The 18114-nt window shown below is 40.2% G+C and overlaps 1 protein-coding gene across 2 annotated transcripts in view; it reads right to left on the bottom strand.

The window, feature by feature from the left end:
- Nucleotides 1-2483: 2483 nt before the first annotated feature.
- SEC24A (SEC24 homolog A, COPII coat complex component) overlaps nt 2484-18114 on the bottom strand; it is a 45390-nt gene continuing 29759 nt past the window's right edge. For both annotated transcript variants that reach the window (XM_039485150.1, XM_039485149.1), the window contains exons 15-23: nt 15513-15671; nt 13732-13905; nt 13015-13125; nt 12392-12567; nt 9297-9434; nt 8055-8159; nt 7835-7927; nt 7143-7246; nt 2484-5772 (exon numbers count right to left, since the gene is read on the bottom strand). In XM_039485150.1, the coding sequence (XP_039341084.1) occupies nt 5658-5772; nt 7143-7246; nt 7835-7927; nt 8055-8159; nt 9297-9434; nt 12392-12567; nt 13015-13125; nt 13732-13905; nt 15513-15671 (1175 nt within the window). In that variant the 3' untranslated portion in view covers nt 2484-5657. The remainder of the gene's footprint in view (nt 5773-7142; nt 7247-7834; nt 7928-8054; nt 8160-9296; nt 9435-12391; nt 12568-13014; nt 13126-13731; nt 13906-15512; nt 15672-18114) is intronic.

Here is an 18114-nt window from a genome sequence, read left to right on the forward strand (position 1 = left end):
GCGCAGGGCTCCTGTTGAACAATTGCTGTTTCATGCAGATACATCATCAGTTGTTTAGATCATGAAGCACTTTTAGATCCTTTGGCAATAAAAGGCAAGCTACTATTTTACAGTGTTCTGAACAATGTATTTTTAAAGGAATAGTAAACAAATAAGGAAAATATTGTATGTACCACAGCTTACATTTGAGACATTTCAATTTAACTTCCGTGTGGTTGAGACTTCCATAATGGAGTATAGTTCTCCCAAGGGTTCATTTCTAACTTCACCATCCAGCAGAAACATTTGCATTCCACTAAAACATGACTATGGGAATCTTACATCTGACTTTAGGATGCACATTCAGAGATGAACATCTATTTATAGCAATAGTGTAAAGATGGCATACAAAGAAAAATGTTCTTTTACGTACTTGTGCATAGATATCCAGAACACAGCTATGTGCAGTCTTAGAGCAAATGACCTTGATAAGTATCTTAGGTATTTCTGGACAGAAAAAAAACCTTAAAATCCAGAGTTAGAATGAGAGTGCTGCTGGAAATTAATTGTTGGCCATACAAAATCCTAAGCCTCCAGAATTTAGCCCACTGAAATGCCTCAATTACCTTATTGCTATTCCTATTTTTGGGTCATTTTCTATGGAAAATAGCTACGGCTATTGATAATTTCTATCTGTTAATGTACTTCCCCATTGTACCTTCATATTCAGAAATGAGTTTTTCCTAAGTGCCCCCTATAGGAAGGAGAATGAGGTGCTGTTCATTAGAGAGATGGCAAAATGAACTTTTTAAATATGTAGTAAAATCTATTCTGGTAAACTATGTATAGCCAGGTGTCCCAACGTATATTGCAAGAGTTACTGTTGTAACTGCACTGCTGGTGTTCATACAGACCTCCTCAAAAGGCTGAGTACTTAGAAAACAGCTTAGAGAAAAATGCTGACAATTCCAGAGTTACAGCTCTTCTCAAAGTGCCATGGGATCTTTAGTTCCACCACAGATGTTCAGTATCTCCTGTGAAAGATTGTATCTTATTGCTGTGGCAATTTCCTGTGTTTGCAAAAAGCTGTGGGAACATTAAATATGACCAAGTCCCAGGAAAGGGCTTAAAATCCATCCTACTTTTAACCCCAAAGCAAGAGGGCTAACTAGACCATAGTATTTACACAGTACTCTTGTCCTAGTTCAAAACGCATACAACTAACACACGTACACGTGGAGATGGGCTTGAAAACTCATGCAGCTAACTCACTAGAGATGGGCCTGAATTGCAAACCTCTCAACTCCCCAGAACTTTAGGAAAAGTCACATCTAGACTTCACAGTGCAGTCCTATCTCTAGTAAATATCTAGCTGAAACACTGTTTTAACCTCATGTTAATGCCCAAGAAGATGAGAATCTTTCCTTCAACTAATGCCCTAGTCTGGTATTAAGAGATCCACATGCTGCTAAAGGTTTCATGCAGCAGATAGGAGTAAAATACAGGTCCTGACCATTCTGGAACATGGCAATTCCCATACCAGATCAACCATCTATTTAGTCCAGTATCTTATCTCAGACAGTGACCAGTACCAGATGCTTCAGAGGAAGATGTAGTAGATTATGGAATAGACTAGCCTATAGGCAACATTTTTTCCTACTCTTTTGTCGGTTGCAATTGTTTCCTTTCGTTACTTTTAAATCTGTTGCCTTTCACACTGAGCGTTCCTTTTTCTTGTATTATGAGACAGGAGGATCAGTAGTGTCCCATTTACCTTCTTCTCTACCACCCAACAGCTGTGTATGTTCTATTTGTGCTATTTTTTCCTCAATAGCCTGACTACAGGTGAGAATACTTTTGATTTATATAATGGCTTATTTTCAATGTTACTTTCTACCCTGTTCTTTATACATCCTAAAAGTGGAAACATCTGCTCAATCCACAGTGAATTGAGTTGTCCAGGACTTCCAACTATTTTTTCTGAATGGTTACAAGTAACTAAGATCTCAGCTGTGTGTATGAGCAGTTAAATTTATCCCTTCCTATGTATGTTATCTTTGCATTTGTCAATACTTAAGTTTTTCTGCCACCATGCTGCACACTGGAGATGGAGCTACTAATTATGTCCCAAAAACACTTGACTGTCACTGTAAATTTTTTTCTTTGAGTAAAGCATCAAATGCCTGGATGCAAAAGCCTGTACATCTGCTTTTTCCTTGTTTGAAGTTTATAGTAAATACTGTGTGGTACCAAAATGGAATTCTGTCAGTGATCGCAATTACATAACAGAAATGCTTCCATTTTTGACTCCTGAAATACGAAGGCCCCCAGTCTTTGTACCATTAACAGATTGACAATTTTAGCAAGTTACAATTTTTTCCTTTAGCTATGCAATTACTGTTACTGAAGTTAATAATGCAACCAATGGGAAAAATGTCACTCAGTGATTGGTCAAATATAGAATCCCACTTCTGTTTATTAAAGGACTGATGGACTTTTGTGAGCACTTTCAATTAGTTTTATTGAGTAGCCAAATCTTTTAAATTAGCACAGATAAAATAAGCATTTGCATGTGTTACAAATGACTTTTTACAGGAATAAAACAGTGAAAATTACAAACTGTAAAAAGGAGGACAAGTAAATCCTGTCTCAGATTCAGAAGGGGCAAGATTTATAACTTCATGCTGAAGATCCGTGTCTGAGTTTCAGAAAACAAGGATTTAATATTACAATATTATACACTACTTTACAAAATTAAATTTATAAGGATTACATCCCTAATAGTGAACAAAAGCTTAAAATCACATTTGATGGTCCCTTATATAACAGCCATTATGCATCTTTGATTATAAATTGTTAAGAAATTAACTCTGAATAAAAGAAATGTAAATCTTATTCTAGTTATTGCAAAATAGTCTATTTAGACTAGACTCAAATATATTAAATTATAAAAGATAATGAATACAAATTAAAATGGATGGTACTGATGTTGACTGAATTAAAATTAATGTGTCAAACAAATAGTTAAACCTCAGAAACTAGAAAAATAGAGTATATGTGCTGTGGTAGGGTTGTCGCACTAAGACAGAACAACCAGGACCACCCTTGCCTGTTTAAGATCTTAAAACAAACAAGTTATCCTTGACATTTGTAATACAGTGAGAAGTGTGGCATAGGCAGTTTACACACCGGTGTGCTCTGCAATGATGTAAGAGTAATACAAATTGAAGCAGCATGTTTTGTTCACCCCTGCATGGAATTAAACTACACATTCAATATTGCAGAATATTTCTTAAATACAATCTGGACATTCCAAAAGCATTCTACCTCAAATGGGTTCATTTGCTCGCTTGTTTTCACAGAGAAAAATATTAGGGATCCTAACTTGAAATGATGTTAGTTACTGTACTGGCATGTAGACTGACATTCATAACTGTTATCCTGGTTTACATAAAGCAAGTGACGCTCTCTCTGAAACAGACACTATATTTAAAAATGTAAGTTTATGGAATATAAATGACAAAGTATGTGGTAATAGTAAGAAAAACCAAAGGCTTTGGGTCTGTTGTGAGATGCATGGATGATTTCCAACATCCTAGTGGGTACATTTTATCATCACGTGCCTGGAGTGAGGTACCACTTAATAAAACTGTGGTTGTCTGAATGACTGATTCTCATTTAAGAAATAAAAAAAAATAGGATTTAAATGTGAGTGAAGCCAGAAATAAAGTAATTGAGTAAATTTTAAAACATAATTTTCCCTATGTACTTACTATATATTTTCATGTTGACTGAAGATAATGCACAGGATGTTTAAATAATCTTTGGGAGAAGTAAATCTGTTCCAAAATGCTCTTTTGAAAACATCACAAAAATCAGCACAAATGATAGTGGCTTTTTTGTGCTCAAATTGCACAAGATGTTTCTATGAAGAAACAGCTGCTTCTCCCCTGCATTGAGGTAACTCCTGTCCGTCAATTATATTGTAACTGGAGCAGGAGCAGAAGCAGACGAATGGCTGCAGAAACTGTGATCCTACCAGATCCTGTTAAATCCTCTTCGCAAAACCTTCACAAGTTTACTAGCGTAGGCATAATATCTACTTGCCTACCGTTATAGTAAACATTTCACTCAATGAAAAGTTACTTGACCCCAACAAGGAGATTTTTGCAAGTCTGCTATAAGTGTATGAGCATTAATATGAACTAAAAGCAAAATAAAGTAGAAAACATTTTTTCCACATCACAATTCTTCCATGGGCATATAAGGGGCAGAAATTGACTAGTAACAAAGAGAAACAGCCTGTCATCTACAGATTGCTCCCAACCGATGTACTTTAATTCCCATGTACTTTACACATCTTACATTTAAGAATACCAGCTTTCTACAAATCCAGTTTCCATATTTAATTTGTAGCACTTGCAGGTCTGTCAGTTAAATTAAAACATGTATATTGTGTGCACACATGGCCCTGGAATTAGGCTTGTTACATAGCTTCAATAAAAAAAAGATTTTGGAGAACTTTAAATATATTCACTGAACTATAAAACACCTCCTACTAATATGTTTTTTCCATTTATTTCAAGAGCAAAATTATTACTTCTGCTTGGATTCAGTTTTAGATGTCAAACAAAATATTCAGTGCTGTCTCAAAAATATATTGATAAATTAAGGATGAAATGCTACCACAGCCTCATTTCACAAAAAAATAATTATGGGCCTAACATTTAGTTATCCTATTTTAGAGCAGAAATCTATCTAATGTAACGCACAGAAAGGATCAGGTGGTTTTATGCTTTGCCTTCTTTTCCCCCCTTTCCTGCCATTTAATCAACTATTAAGACAAGACCAACTCATTATTTTTAACTACAAACACAAGGCTCAGTGTCAGTCTTAGCCCATGTTTGCTGCCAGACAACTTGATTATAGTTTTCAGTTTACACAGTATGCTATGCCAACCTTGTCTTTCAGGTACAAGAATATTGATACATTTAAAAGCTTTTTAACAAATTACTTCAATCTATCTCAATCCAGCTAGGCCAGTTTAAGCTACCTTCAGACTTATCCAACATAACCATTTCTAGAACATTATATCCTAAAATTTTCATAATTTTTTTTTCAAATATTTGTTCATTTCATAATGAATTGTTTCATTGCTACTTTAAGTGTACCAGATAGCTCTTTTTTAAAAGAAATGTTCAATATTTAATCAGTGGATATACTGTATCATAAGGACAATATAATTTCCCTGCAACTGAATCATATTGATGTTTTAAATCTAGCAGCAACCCCCCCCCCCAAAAAAAAAGCAAAACTAAAAGTTACAGAAATATACATTTTGAACAAGGAACTCCATTTTACAAAATGTATTTCACCCCTTCAATATTGCCTTTGCAAATGTACTTCATGCTGCAACTGCTTGCAGTAAAAGCATGATTTGCAGCAAATTAAAGATCCCCAACCTCTTCAAATAGATTTTGATTTTAGAAGTACAATATTATGTAGTTGCACATATGATTCTCAGTTGTGGTCCTTTATTTGCTTTACTTTGTTGAAATCACAGTGAGAACTTCTCATCAACTGCACCAGGCCACAAACTTAACAAAAGATATTACAAGCACAAGTGTTCTTTACTGCAGAAATTTTCGCTAAGCAAGCGAGCCATACAACCCAGTGGTTCATTTATTCACTTGCTGCTGTATATGCAGGAGGAACTCATAGTATGATAAGGCAGATTCTGTTCTGTCTTCTATCATGTTCTGTAGGAAACTTGATTTCAGTGGACTTTCATCCCTTAGAAATAGAAATAAAATGACTGAGTGAAATGAAACATTCACTAACCTCTACAGTACAGTATTTTTAATGTTATAGGATGAACTAGCATTTTGAAAGCTATTTAAAAATAAGTCCATCAACTGGTGAAGTGTAAATGAAAAGCCAGTACTGTAGGCCTCACAATCATTCATACCACAATATTGCTGGATAATGTTCACATTTAATTCACTAAAATGTCTGATGTTAAACACAGGGAAGCTGGTTATATTTATAATGTAAGAGCCTCTCAATACCAACTGGCAGAGAGCCCACTCTTCTGTAAACTCCCATCAGGTCTGACACTTTATACGTTATTATCATAGTATTTATCTGTAAAGAGTGCTGTGTGTAGTATCAAATGAGAGCTGGTGACATGGTAGTCAATAATCTCACTGTGATGTTTGTACAGATGGTGTGCAAAGAGTTGTGTGCTGGAAATACGACCCTAAAATGTTTTGAGGGCAGACTGGATAAACAAATTGTCCTAGACAAAAGCAGAGGAAGTTACTTGTCTGTAACTGGAGGTTCTTCGAGCTGTGTGGTCCCTATCTGTATTGCACACGGGGATAGGCAGGTCTGCCATGCACCTGAATCCTGAAGTGTTTCTTAGCAGTGTCCACTGACCAGCACGTGTATGGTGCATCCCCTCATGCTCCCAGCAGAGGGTATAATAGGTAGTGCCTCTCCAGTCTTCCTCTTACCGTCTTGGAATGTAGTCTGAAGCAGAGGGGAGAGAGGGCAGGTAGTGGAATACAAATAGGGACCATATATCTTGAAGAAGTTACAGACAAGTAACCTCTCTTCTTCGAGTGATGATCCCTATGTGTATTGCACACATGGGTAACTCGCGATCAGTGATCAGTGCAGAGGTGGGTGTGAGGATGCCAATGGAAGCGCGGTCTGCATTACAGCCTAGCCCGCTGCCATTGTACACTAGTGTATTGTATTGTGAATGTGTGGACAGAGCGCCAGGCGACTGCATGACTTAGGTCTTGTCAGGAGACATCCGCCAGTGAAGCCGACGTGGTGGCTTCCACTCACATAGAGTGAGCTGTGACTATCAGGCAGGGGTACGCCAGATTGTTTGTAGCATTCACAGATCCTCCCTGAGACCCATTTGGAGATTGGTTGGAGGAGAGGGCTTTACCCTTGGACTGTTCAGCGATGTGCCAAAGAATTGAGTCCTGTGGTTTTCAAGCATTTACAATTCACACCATGCACAACTCTTACGAATCTTGTGTGAGGGCAATGCAGTATAAAATATGTCACTACAGTGGCTGACATGACTATGCATGCATGCAAGTATGATCATGCATACTTGTGTATTAGAGTTGTCAAAAAGAACTTACCTTATTATATACAGTATAGGGAAGAATGGCCTTTGCTCTCTCAGCCAAGAGATAAAAGCTATTGTTCTGGTAGATTCAGCTGTTTCAAGTTCTGGAAGATGCGTCTATTAGACAAAAGTTATCATTAATACATAATATAACACACTGTCTTTAGGACACAGAGTTAATTTAGTGTTAATGAAAAGGGCCAAGCATCGTAACCAGGCATAAAGCAGGCACAGTTAGTATGAAGCTGTTCCACATACCACTGCAATTTCAGTCTCAGATCAGCCTTGAGCAAACTATCAATTGTGCCAAACTGAATAGTGGCTTTTGGCTGTCACAACTGGGACTACATTAACAGATTCATTTTCACTTGTGACCTAAACTAGGATTTGAATTTTCCAGCAATGAGGGCTGGTGAGCTAACGCGCACTCCTTTCTGGTCCCAATATTCTCAATCTGCTCAGACTTTTACTGGATCTAACTGATGGTTATCAACTTCTATTTATTGTGGTTTCATGGTGAGAGAGCTGGATTAAGATTATTTTAAGTGAGGAACCTAAGGAAGAGTGGCATATGATGGGGGAAGTGAGCTTTTCCTGAAACTGGAATTAATTACAATCAGCTACAATTCTAAAAGGCTCTTTAGCTTATACAGGTGATATTTAAAAAAGTTATTTGTCTTATTTAAGACCAAAGCAAGCACTTACCATATTCTGTGGTATTGATACATAACTTGGAACTCCAAGAACTTGGCTGATAAAATTCTGTCCACAATTCTTTCCAACCCACATAAACATTACCTAAAAGACAGTCCGATAATGACAGCATTAATCTATGCAATATATACACCCTTATACTCATCTGTATATCTAAAGTGCTCAGTAGTCTTCAGAAAAACCCACAAGTTCATATAAAATTTTAACTTACAGAGCCAGCATCCATAAGATAAGCACCATCCCTACTCAACTTCTCCACAGACAGCTGGAGAATGGGTGGCTGAGGTATTGTTCTATCATTGATGTTGAGGGCTCCCTAAAGAGAAAAATTGCTACAATGTAAGTGTGCCTCTAGATAAATAGATAAAAAAAGACAGACAGGAATGAAAAATATTCAAGTGGAATACACTTTTATTAGTAAAAACAATTAAGGACAAATTATACCCCTTGCACCCAAGTGCATCATCATCATCTGTTGATGTCTGACTTATCTTCTTAAAATTCAGATATAACATATACTTTATTATAAAAAAAATCAGTCTAATTTGTCTTATTGAAACTGATTCTCTTCTGAAAACTTCATACAGTTATGTTAGCTTCAAAAATCTGCAGACTTCAAAGTCTGGATGTACAGATTTAGTCTGCCTGCACTGAGTAATTCCTACACGTACTTGTTCACGGAACTAATGACATGACTTATTTTAAAAAGGAAGTTGTACAACAGTATGAAAAACATCATTCCTGCTGCAGCATATCCCCTTTTAAGGGGATGTGCTTTGTAGTGTAATAGACTTTTCAAACCAGAATGCTAGCTACATTTTTCAAAATGGTTGTCTAAAGAATCCAATCCACACTGTGACTAGAGTGGGGTGTTAGCCACATGTTCCCTCCAGAGCCCATCTATACCACCCCTAACAGACAACCTGGTAAATAATGGAGCTACATCTTATATGTATGTATGGTTTATAGTATTTGTAAACTTCTACACATTTCAACTTAGTCTGAAATGCAATCCAACACTGGAACTACCCCCCATCTCACAATTTAGAATAACTTGGAAGCAATACATTCATGAATTAAAATCAAGTTTTGCAGCAATAAGTCTGGATTACATGGAGTGGCAATTTAGTGCAGCAGTCTTTATGATAATTTCTTAATAGTCACACACATGCATGATTCATGTTATGTGACAATTAAAGTGCCATGGAATTGTCCTATCAGTTTGCCTTTAATGGATAGGTTGCTTTGATGTCTCTTTAAAACTTTTAACCTTGTGACTGCCTGTGAGCTCTCAGAATACATACCTTGAAGAATACAGTTCTTATTTAAAGGGTTTCCTATGCAATACATATTCGTCACTACAAATAAAGGTGTTTGGGACCAAGCAATCACAGAACAAGTGTAATAAGTAAAAAAAAAAACAACAAAAAAAAAAACAACAGAAACCCCATACCTCGTCTGTGAGATTGTCAACTCTGTACAGATTGGGATGGGTCATAAGCATGAGGAAAATTAGGGGCTGGTTTTTCACTTGACACATAGTAAAAATACGCTCATCTAAACGGATATTTGTCCCAGTCTGGAATGCTTTCTGTGAATAAAACCAGTATTTGAAATATTTTAATTTGTTATTAATTCAAAGTCAACAAGTGAAAAACACTAGACTACGTTAAGAAATATTTTGAGTCCCACATAAAATTTAGCCTTAAGTATTTTGATCTGAAAATATAATAAAAAAAGTCTTGATTACTACAGTGACCTCCCCTACTTAATTTATCTGCATTTCTTAATTGGTTATCGGTACTCAAAGCAAGTTTCGTATATTATTTATATGCAAACAACTTTGTGACTAATCACTCAAGCAGTGTATCTTTGGACTCTGGAACCACTGACATGACATACGGGAATACATGTTGGTCCTAGGTCTGTAGAACACTTTCTGAAGAGTGGAGTTGGAATGATGACATATTAAGATGGATTTTTAATAAAATTATGCTTACTACTTTGTCTCAAGAAGCTACATAACGATACTTTAAAAGTGCAATCCAAAGATGTGTTATGCTTAATCCTTCGGCTCTAATGCACATCTCTGTCAGAGGTGTTCTGACTTAATGGTAAACGCACTCCATTGGCTTACAGACACAAAGCAGCTGATCTGCTGCTGAAGCAGGATCCCATCCCAAACAAATATTGTAAACCATTCAAGTGTTTGACTTTGTCTATATTAAAAAGATTAGATCTCCCCCAGCATAAACACAGCCATAGTATAGACTTGACAAGGGTTTTTAGTACCATTTGAGAAAGTGTGAATGAGATGATTCCACCAGGTCTTGATCATGCTGCACTATGAAAGAGTAAACCATCTATCCCAAGACTAACCATTTTCTATACTAGTTCAGGGGGACCCACGGCTGAAAGCCATTTTCAGAAATTGTTCAGTTTTTATAGTGTAGACAAGACTCAGGAATGCTGCAAACCCCTTTGTTAGAAAAGGGAAAGATGAGTTATTTGAAAGCTAGCACTTAGCTCTTGCCCTACACACCCAGTGGTGAGCTGGTTCGCGGGAACCGGTTGTTAAATTTAGAAGCCCTTTTAGAACCGGTTGTCCTGCGTGGGACAACCGGTTCTAAAAGGGCTTCTAAATTTAACAACCAATAAGGTGAAGTGACCCAGGAGCGTAGCTGGGGGAGCAGGAGGAGCGGCCGCTCCCCCTGAGCACATTATCCAAAAGTGGCGCCTTAGGCGCAAACCCTGTGGGTGCTCCAGCTCCCCGCGCCCCCAGCTCACCTCCGCCTCCTCGCTTGAATGCTCCTCCCCGCTTCTCTTCCTTCCCCACTGCTTCCTGCGAATCAGCTGTTCGCATGGGAAGCCTGGGAGGGCGGAGAAGTGGAGCAGCAGCTTCACACTCAGGCCCAGGGAGGGGGAGATGGAGCAGAGTTGAGCTGGGGAAGGCACGCTGGGGAACCACTCTCCGCCCCAGCTCACCTCCACTCCACTCCGCCTCCCTGGGCCTGAGTGCGAAGCCATCGCTTGCTTCTCAGCCCTCCCAGGCTTCCCACGCGAACAGCTGATTCATGGGAAGCAAGGGAGCTGCGAGCTCAGCCTGATCCGGTGCTCCAGGCGCTGTGCAGTGGCAGCGTGGCCCGGCTCCAGCCGAGCGGCACAACTGTAGCGCCACCAGCCACCTCCAGGCAGTGTGGTAAGGGGGCGGGGGGGGAGTTGGATAGGGGTTGGGGCGGTCAGAGGGTAGGGAACGGGGGTTGAATGGGGGCAAGGGTCCCAGGGGAGCAGTCAGGAAGGAGAGGGGGTTGGATGGAGAGGTGGGAGGCAGTCAGGGGCAGAGGTTCCAGGGGCGGTCAGGAGACAGGGAGAAGAGGTGGTTGGATGGGGCAGGGGTCCCGGGGGGCCACCAGGAATGAGAGGAGGGGTTGGATGGGGCGGCAGGGGGCAGTCAGGGGCAGGGGATCCAGGGGAGGTCAGGGGACAGGGAAGGGGGATGGATGGGGCAGGGGTCCCGGGGGCGGGAGGCACGTCAAGGAACGTGGGAGGTTGGATGGGGCAGGAGTCCCGGGGGAAGGCGGGAACCGGTTGTTAAGAGTTTGGCAGCTCATCACTGCCTACACCCCACATTAAGCTGGTGTACAGATTTGCCTTGTCAGCAGCACACAGAGCGAAGCTCCTCAAAGCCACACTGAACAGCAATGGCTGCATGTTCTCCAGGCTGGCAGTCAGGAGTACAAGGCAATCATGGCAAGTCTCCCCATATTACTCCCTGCTCCCACTTTCCTTTGCTTCCTCTCTTGGCTGCCCACTTCTGCCTCAATACCGATGCACTCCCAGGCACCCAAACTTCTTGCCCTCTAGCTCCACCTCCCTGGTGCTATTCTTCACCATACTCCCCATCCTACTGCTGCAGCTCGATACATGGAACAGAGGCCCCTTCTTTCTGTCATGACACACTCCACGCCACAACTATACCACCTCCCTACATTGTTCATAAAAATTTAAGCTTTATGAGAAATGCATCTGACATAAGCTCTAGATGCAGTACATAAACACAGCCTATACATATGGAACTTGTCACATTTAGATATTATGATAACTTTTATAAAACCCTTTGTTGGTGGCTGATATAGACACCCAAGCCATCTTCTACTACAGTTGGCCCCAATACAGCCTAGGTGAACAAGAAGTCTTGCTTTGCGGTGGTACTGGGTGGGGTGGGGGGAAGAGAGAGAGAGAGAGAGAGAGGAGAGAAAACACCAAATCCAGGGCCTGGAGAAGTGAGACAAGAAGTTGGTTCCATTTATACCAGAAGAGGCTATTATCTTAAATGCCGAACAACCTCAATTACTGTGATAGTATATGGAGAGAAGGCTGGTTTTAATTAAACTGGATCTAAACCAAAGAAATCACCCCCCTTCAAATGTTGGCAAAACCCTACATATATATCATCATCTCACTGAAATGTTTACTTATGCATCACTCAGACTGACATACTGAATATAAAAATAACATTCTCTGGAAAGATTTTATTTTCATTCTTACTTGTTTTAAGAGCGCCAGTACATGAAGTGGAAAGAGTCGTAGGGAATAGGGAGCCATCAGACCAGGCTGCTGAATGCTTAGGACTGAAGAGCGGTAAGCTGATAGTGAATCGATTACAGCATTCACCAAGGCATCACGAGCATCACTCAAACTAGCAGAAACTGACCGGTCCACAGCTAAAGAGCCACAGAGAGAGAAGTTTAACAGCTAATTATACCCTATTTCATTTCTAGGAATTACTGACACGTATTATTTTGTACTTCTATAGCTCCTCATCTCAGGATCTTAAGATGGTTACAAGCACACATTAATGGAGCTTTACTGTGCCATGAAGAGGCTTAGCGGGATGGGAACATTAATGGTACAGCCTAGAATAAAAAAATCCAGGAGTTCTAATTGCTGCTCTAACTTCTGATGTGCAGAATTCTAAAGCCATATCAAACAAGGTGACAACATACAGTTGTACTGATATCCTCACATCAGAGGAGCTGTAAGTCATATGGCGAAGTGCCTTCAACCATTCAGAAGGTAGGATACTACCCTTGTAATCTTGCTTCCTGAAGGATTATTCCTCAAAAGTTTTAGATATTTTACACATGTACATCAAAGAGCATCATGCTTACCCATATTGGCTAATAATCCTGTAATAGCTTGTACGTCAGCTCCCAGATACACGTCATTCAGTGTTGTAACAACAGGTAAACACATAGTGTGGACTCGAATCCTTCTTTCACCTATAGGGAGAAAATAAATCTGTGTAGTCGCCAAATGGCATTTTCCACACCATTATCTAAGCTGTGTTTCGGGGGAAAGAGGGGGAGGGGGGAATCAAAAATGTAGCAAAAATGAAGTCTGTACACTAAAATTTGCAGTAACTCTAATTTTTTTAAGTCAATTTATTTAAGAGGTTTTTTTTGTTCAATTTACCAAAAGCAATTAGTCTATATTTCAGATAAATAACTTATAAAACGGATTTAATACACCATTAACTTGTCACACAAGTATCTTAAATTAACACCTGTTAAGCAGCCAATTTAATCTCTTTCGCCAATTTATTTCTGGGCTAAAACTGCCCATTTCAGATTAGAGCAAGTTTTTCAGCAAATCTGTAAGACCCTGAAATGCAGCTGCTGAATAATGAATAACCACTATCACCAACAGCAGCTGAGGAATGAACGTGCTAGCATGTTAGACTCTCCCCTCTCTTACTGGGGATATGACGATGCAGTTGAAGTTATTTACTTATTACAAACAAACTAGATTATAATTTAAGAATTTACACACAATGACAGCTAACATAGTATATCACTGTACCAGCCAGTGCTGTTTACATTTCTTACCTTTGCTGGATGTGTACAGTAGTGCTGACTGAAAAGAAACAACTGGCATGTCAGTGAGACTTTCCTCTACTGACATTTGTACAGCATATCCTGCATCCGGGTTTACATTGGGTAAAGACAACAAGTCTGTTGATCGCACAAAGAAGTTCCCATGGAAGGTATGAATGGAAAGACCTAGGAAAGGAAAAACCATGTAATCTGTTTTATTAATGTTACTTTTGCCATTTAATGTAAACTATGAACTGATTACATAGTTGCCCTGATTTTTAGACTGTGCTCTACTCTAGATTATGGACAAACCCTTTTCAAAATACAGTTCCTTTAGTAAATGTAAATATCTCAAGTTGCATATTAGTTTGTAGCAGGCACTAAAGCCAATGGTTACCAAGCACTCAGAATACAAGTCAGCTCAAAGATTAACAATGTTCCAAATTTCTTTGACTCTTTGAGGCTGAAAGTCACAATGTGCTGAGATTTCTAGTACAGAATATATGATAGGATCAGTCATTTAAGGGAAAATACTACATGCAGCGCAGTAAAGTACTCTTTCTATACAAGTACTACCCTTGGGAACCAGTAATTTAGTTCTAAAAGGGTTACAAATTAGGGCTGTCAAGCAATTAAAAAAATTAATCACGATTATTGTTTAACAGCACGATTAATTGACATTAATTTAAATATTTAAATATTTATTTAAATGTTTTTGGATGTGGTGGTTGAAGAATGATGGGGCATATGAATGTTTTATGAATGCACTTGCAATGCCAGCTACAAAAATGCCATGCGAACGCCAGTTCTCACTTTCTGGTGACATTGTAAATGAGGAGTCGGCAGCATTATCTCCCGTAAATGTAAACAAACTTGTTTGTCTTAGCTATTAGCTGAACAAGAAGGAGGACTGAGTGGACTTGTAGGCTCTAAAGTTTTACATTGCACTCAAAAATACCAGTTATGAAACGAAAACAAAAATCTACAGTTGTAAGTTGTACTTTCATGATAAAGACATCGCACTGCAGTATTTGTATGAGGTGAAATTAAAAATACTATTTCTTTTGTTTATCATTTTTACAGTGCAAATATTCTATGTTGTAATTGAAATCAACAGATTTGAAAATGTAGAAAAACATCCCCAAATATTTAATAAATTTCAATTGGCATTCTATTGTCTAACAGTGCGATTAAAACTGCGATTAATTTTTTTACTACCTTTTTTGAGTTAATCGCATGAGTTAACTGTGATTAATCGACAGCGCTATTACAAATATATGACATCGAATTCAGTTAGACCCAAGGTACAGGAGCCTTGCTACAATACACTGTCCAAATGCTTTTCTGTTGCTTCTTTATAGTTTTTAGATGGAGGTGCAAGATAGTAAAGAGTTCCCTTTATCCTCTCAGCTCATGAAAAATTAAAAAAAAAGAAAATCAGGCTTCTGGTTTAACTACAGGGCAAGACAGTTTTGAAAGTAAACCGTGTAGCAGGAATATTAAATTATGAATTCCTTATTTTTGCTTGAGGAGCATGTGGAAGTACATAGTAATGAAGCACCTATTTCTAGCCTTGGCAAGCCATAGATACTGATCCTCAACACCACTGCACCTTGATAGATAAACTCTTTTGTGCCATTCTACTAATTCTGCTCTCTTTTCTACAGTTGGATTCACAATGCCTGATTTTACATGTACATATTTGCCAACTATTCATTCAGGATTATATAAAAACAAAATACCAATAAATAATGTTTAAATAATAAACTATACAAAAAAGATTCTATTCAGACCTTTGGTGCATCTTATCCTCATGACGGCCTCAAAGCCAATCTTTCTAGTTAAGTATCGTTTCAGCTCTTTCTGTAATTTCTCCACCTGGACAGGGTTGTGCTGATGATGGTAAGATTGATAGTAATACACGCTTCCTGCTGAATACCTTGATATACAGCCTAGAATAGAAAATGTGCATTGGTGGAGTTCAAACCAACAGTTGTTGCTGCGGTCTTCAAATATCAGTTCAGATTAACCTAATTCTCCTTGTAATTTTATTTGCAAGCATCAACAGTTTAACATTAACAACCTTATTCTACACAGGTATAGGCCTAGATATAATGTGTAGATGTGACCAATAACTTGCATGTTCGCTTGATTATTAAGGTTATAAAGTGTGAAATGGATTTAAAATTGGTCTAAGGGAAAGATGATACCACGCCACTCAGGAACAAAAATCAGAGGATACGTTAGGGGTGAGAAAGTAATTAAAATGGTAACAAAGCTGCTCCTATAAAGGTGTTTACTCCATCATGCATTGAGAGGTAAGAATGAATATAAACTCCTTCAGATGACTAGCACCTTATTCCAGAATCAAAATAATTCTTTGAAATACTCCTACAAGTCAAGGGGGAAGAGCGTCTTGGAAACTATCATGCTAACCAGAAGGACGTTGTAATACGTCTCACTACCAATGTCATTATGCATTAAGGGTGAAGTCATCTCAATGTGAAATTCCATCCTAGCCAGCAGGGGTGGGGAACCTACAGCCCGCTACTTCATTTCATGTGGCCCGCAGCAAGTCTCCGCGTTGTGGGCCAGAAGCACCAAGCCCTGGCGCCCCTCTGTGGGGCTGGAGCAGCGAGTGCTGGCTCACCCTGCTGCGGGGAGAAGCTAGGGTTGCCAGGCCGTTAAAAGTGCTGTCGGCTCTGCGAAGCTCCCGGAAGCGACTGGCATGTCCCTGCAGCCCCTAGGATCAGGGGCGAACAGGGAAGCTCCACATGATGCCCCTGATCCCAGTGCCAGCGCCACAGCTCCAATTGGCCGGGAACCATGACCAATGGGAGCAGTGCCTATGGGCACAGGCAGTGCACCTCAAGCAGAGCCCCCTGGCCCCTCCGCCTAGGGGCAGAGCATGCCAGCTGCTTCCAGGAGCCGTGAGGAGCCAGGGAGCCTTAGGCTCCACTGCAGTGCTGACCAGGAGCCACCTGAGGTAAGTGCTGCCCGGCCGGAGCCCAGACCCCAAATCCCCTGCCCTAGGTCAGAATCCCCCCACACACCTTAACTGCCTCCCAGACCCCACACCCCAATCTCCTGCCCCAGCCCTGAGCCCTCTCCTGCACCCAAAACCCCCTCCTGGAGCCCACACCCCAAACCTCCTCCTGCACCCCAACCCCCCTAAACCAGCCCTGATCCCACTCCCACACTCCAAACCCCTTGGCCCCAGCTCACACCCCCCAACTGCACTCCAAACCCCTCACCCCAGCCTGATCCCAGAGCCTACACCCCAGATGGAGCCCTCATCCCCATCCCATATCCCAACCCCCTGCCCGGAAGACCACCCCCCCCCCCCCGCACTCTGTATCCATCATTTCTGGCCCCACCCCAAAGCTTAGCGGAAGCCCTGAGCATCCGCAGCTCGCCCCGCTGCAAGGGGAAGCCCATAGCCTGTGCGCAGCCCACGACTGATTTTTTCTGTGGGTCAGTAGCCCCTGATAAGAAAAAGGTTCCTCACCCCTGCTATTCACCCTATTCAGGTTCTTATGCCATGGTGAGAAGCACAGTATATAACATGTTAATGTCCAGAACAAAGGGAAATCCTTTGTACAAATTTAGGACACGATCTAGGGGGAAAAGGGTCAAGTTTTGTAAACAGAACTCTGTCACTGAGCCGCCAACAGACACAATCAGATACTGAGCTATGAACTGCTTTGACATACAAGGATATAGCTACCAATTTTTAATTTGTTTAAGTCGTCAGCTCACAGCCCACACTAGTGAGGCTTTTCGGAATCTGGAAATGATGAGATTATGCCCAGATAGTTTAAACATATTTCTATTTGTTAAACAGGACTTTGTTTAAATATTTCTAGAACTCTGATTTTTGTCTAGTAATATTAGGGAACAAGTCCTGACAATGTTCTAAGAGATGACAAAATCTCAACCCTCAGGTAAGAAGAGGGGGAGGGATAGCTCAGTGGTTTGAGCATTGGCCTACTAAACCCAGGGTTGTGAGTTCAATCCTTGAGGGAACATTTAGGGAACTGGGGTAAAAATCTGTCTGGGGATTGGTCCTGCTTTAAGCAGGGGGTTGGACTAGATACCTCCTGAGGTCCCTTCCAACCCTGATATTCTATGATTCTATTCGATTCTAAGAATACAGGCTAGTTAGCTTGTCCTCAAACTCCTAACATGAAATACCATAATCTCTACCCATAGAAATGTCAAACAGTGGATAGGGGAACACGCAATCTCATTGGTAGCCCTCTTGGGCATGGTTGCCAATACCAACCATTACATTAAAATGGTAGAACATGCACAAGTGAAAGAGCAAAATCAAATTTTTTTTTAGTGTTCCCCAGAACACTGAAGCTACAATCTTAAACAGCAGCTTATAATGAC

The sequence above is a fragment of the Mauremys reevesii genome, linkage group 8 (assembly GCF_016161935.1).
Source record: "Mauremys reevesii isolate NIE-2019 linkage group 8, ASM1616193v1, whole genome shotgun sequence".
NCBI classification, from domain to species: Eukaryota; Metazoa; Chordata; order Testudines; family Geoemydidae; genus Mauremys; species Mauremys reevesii.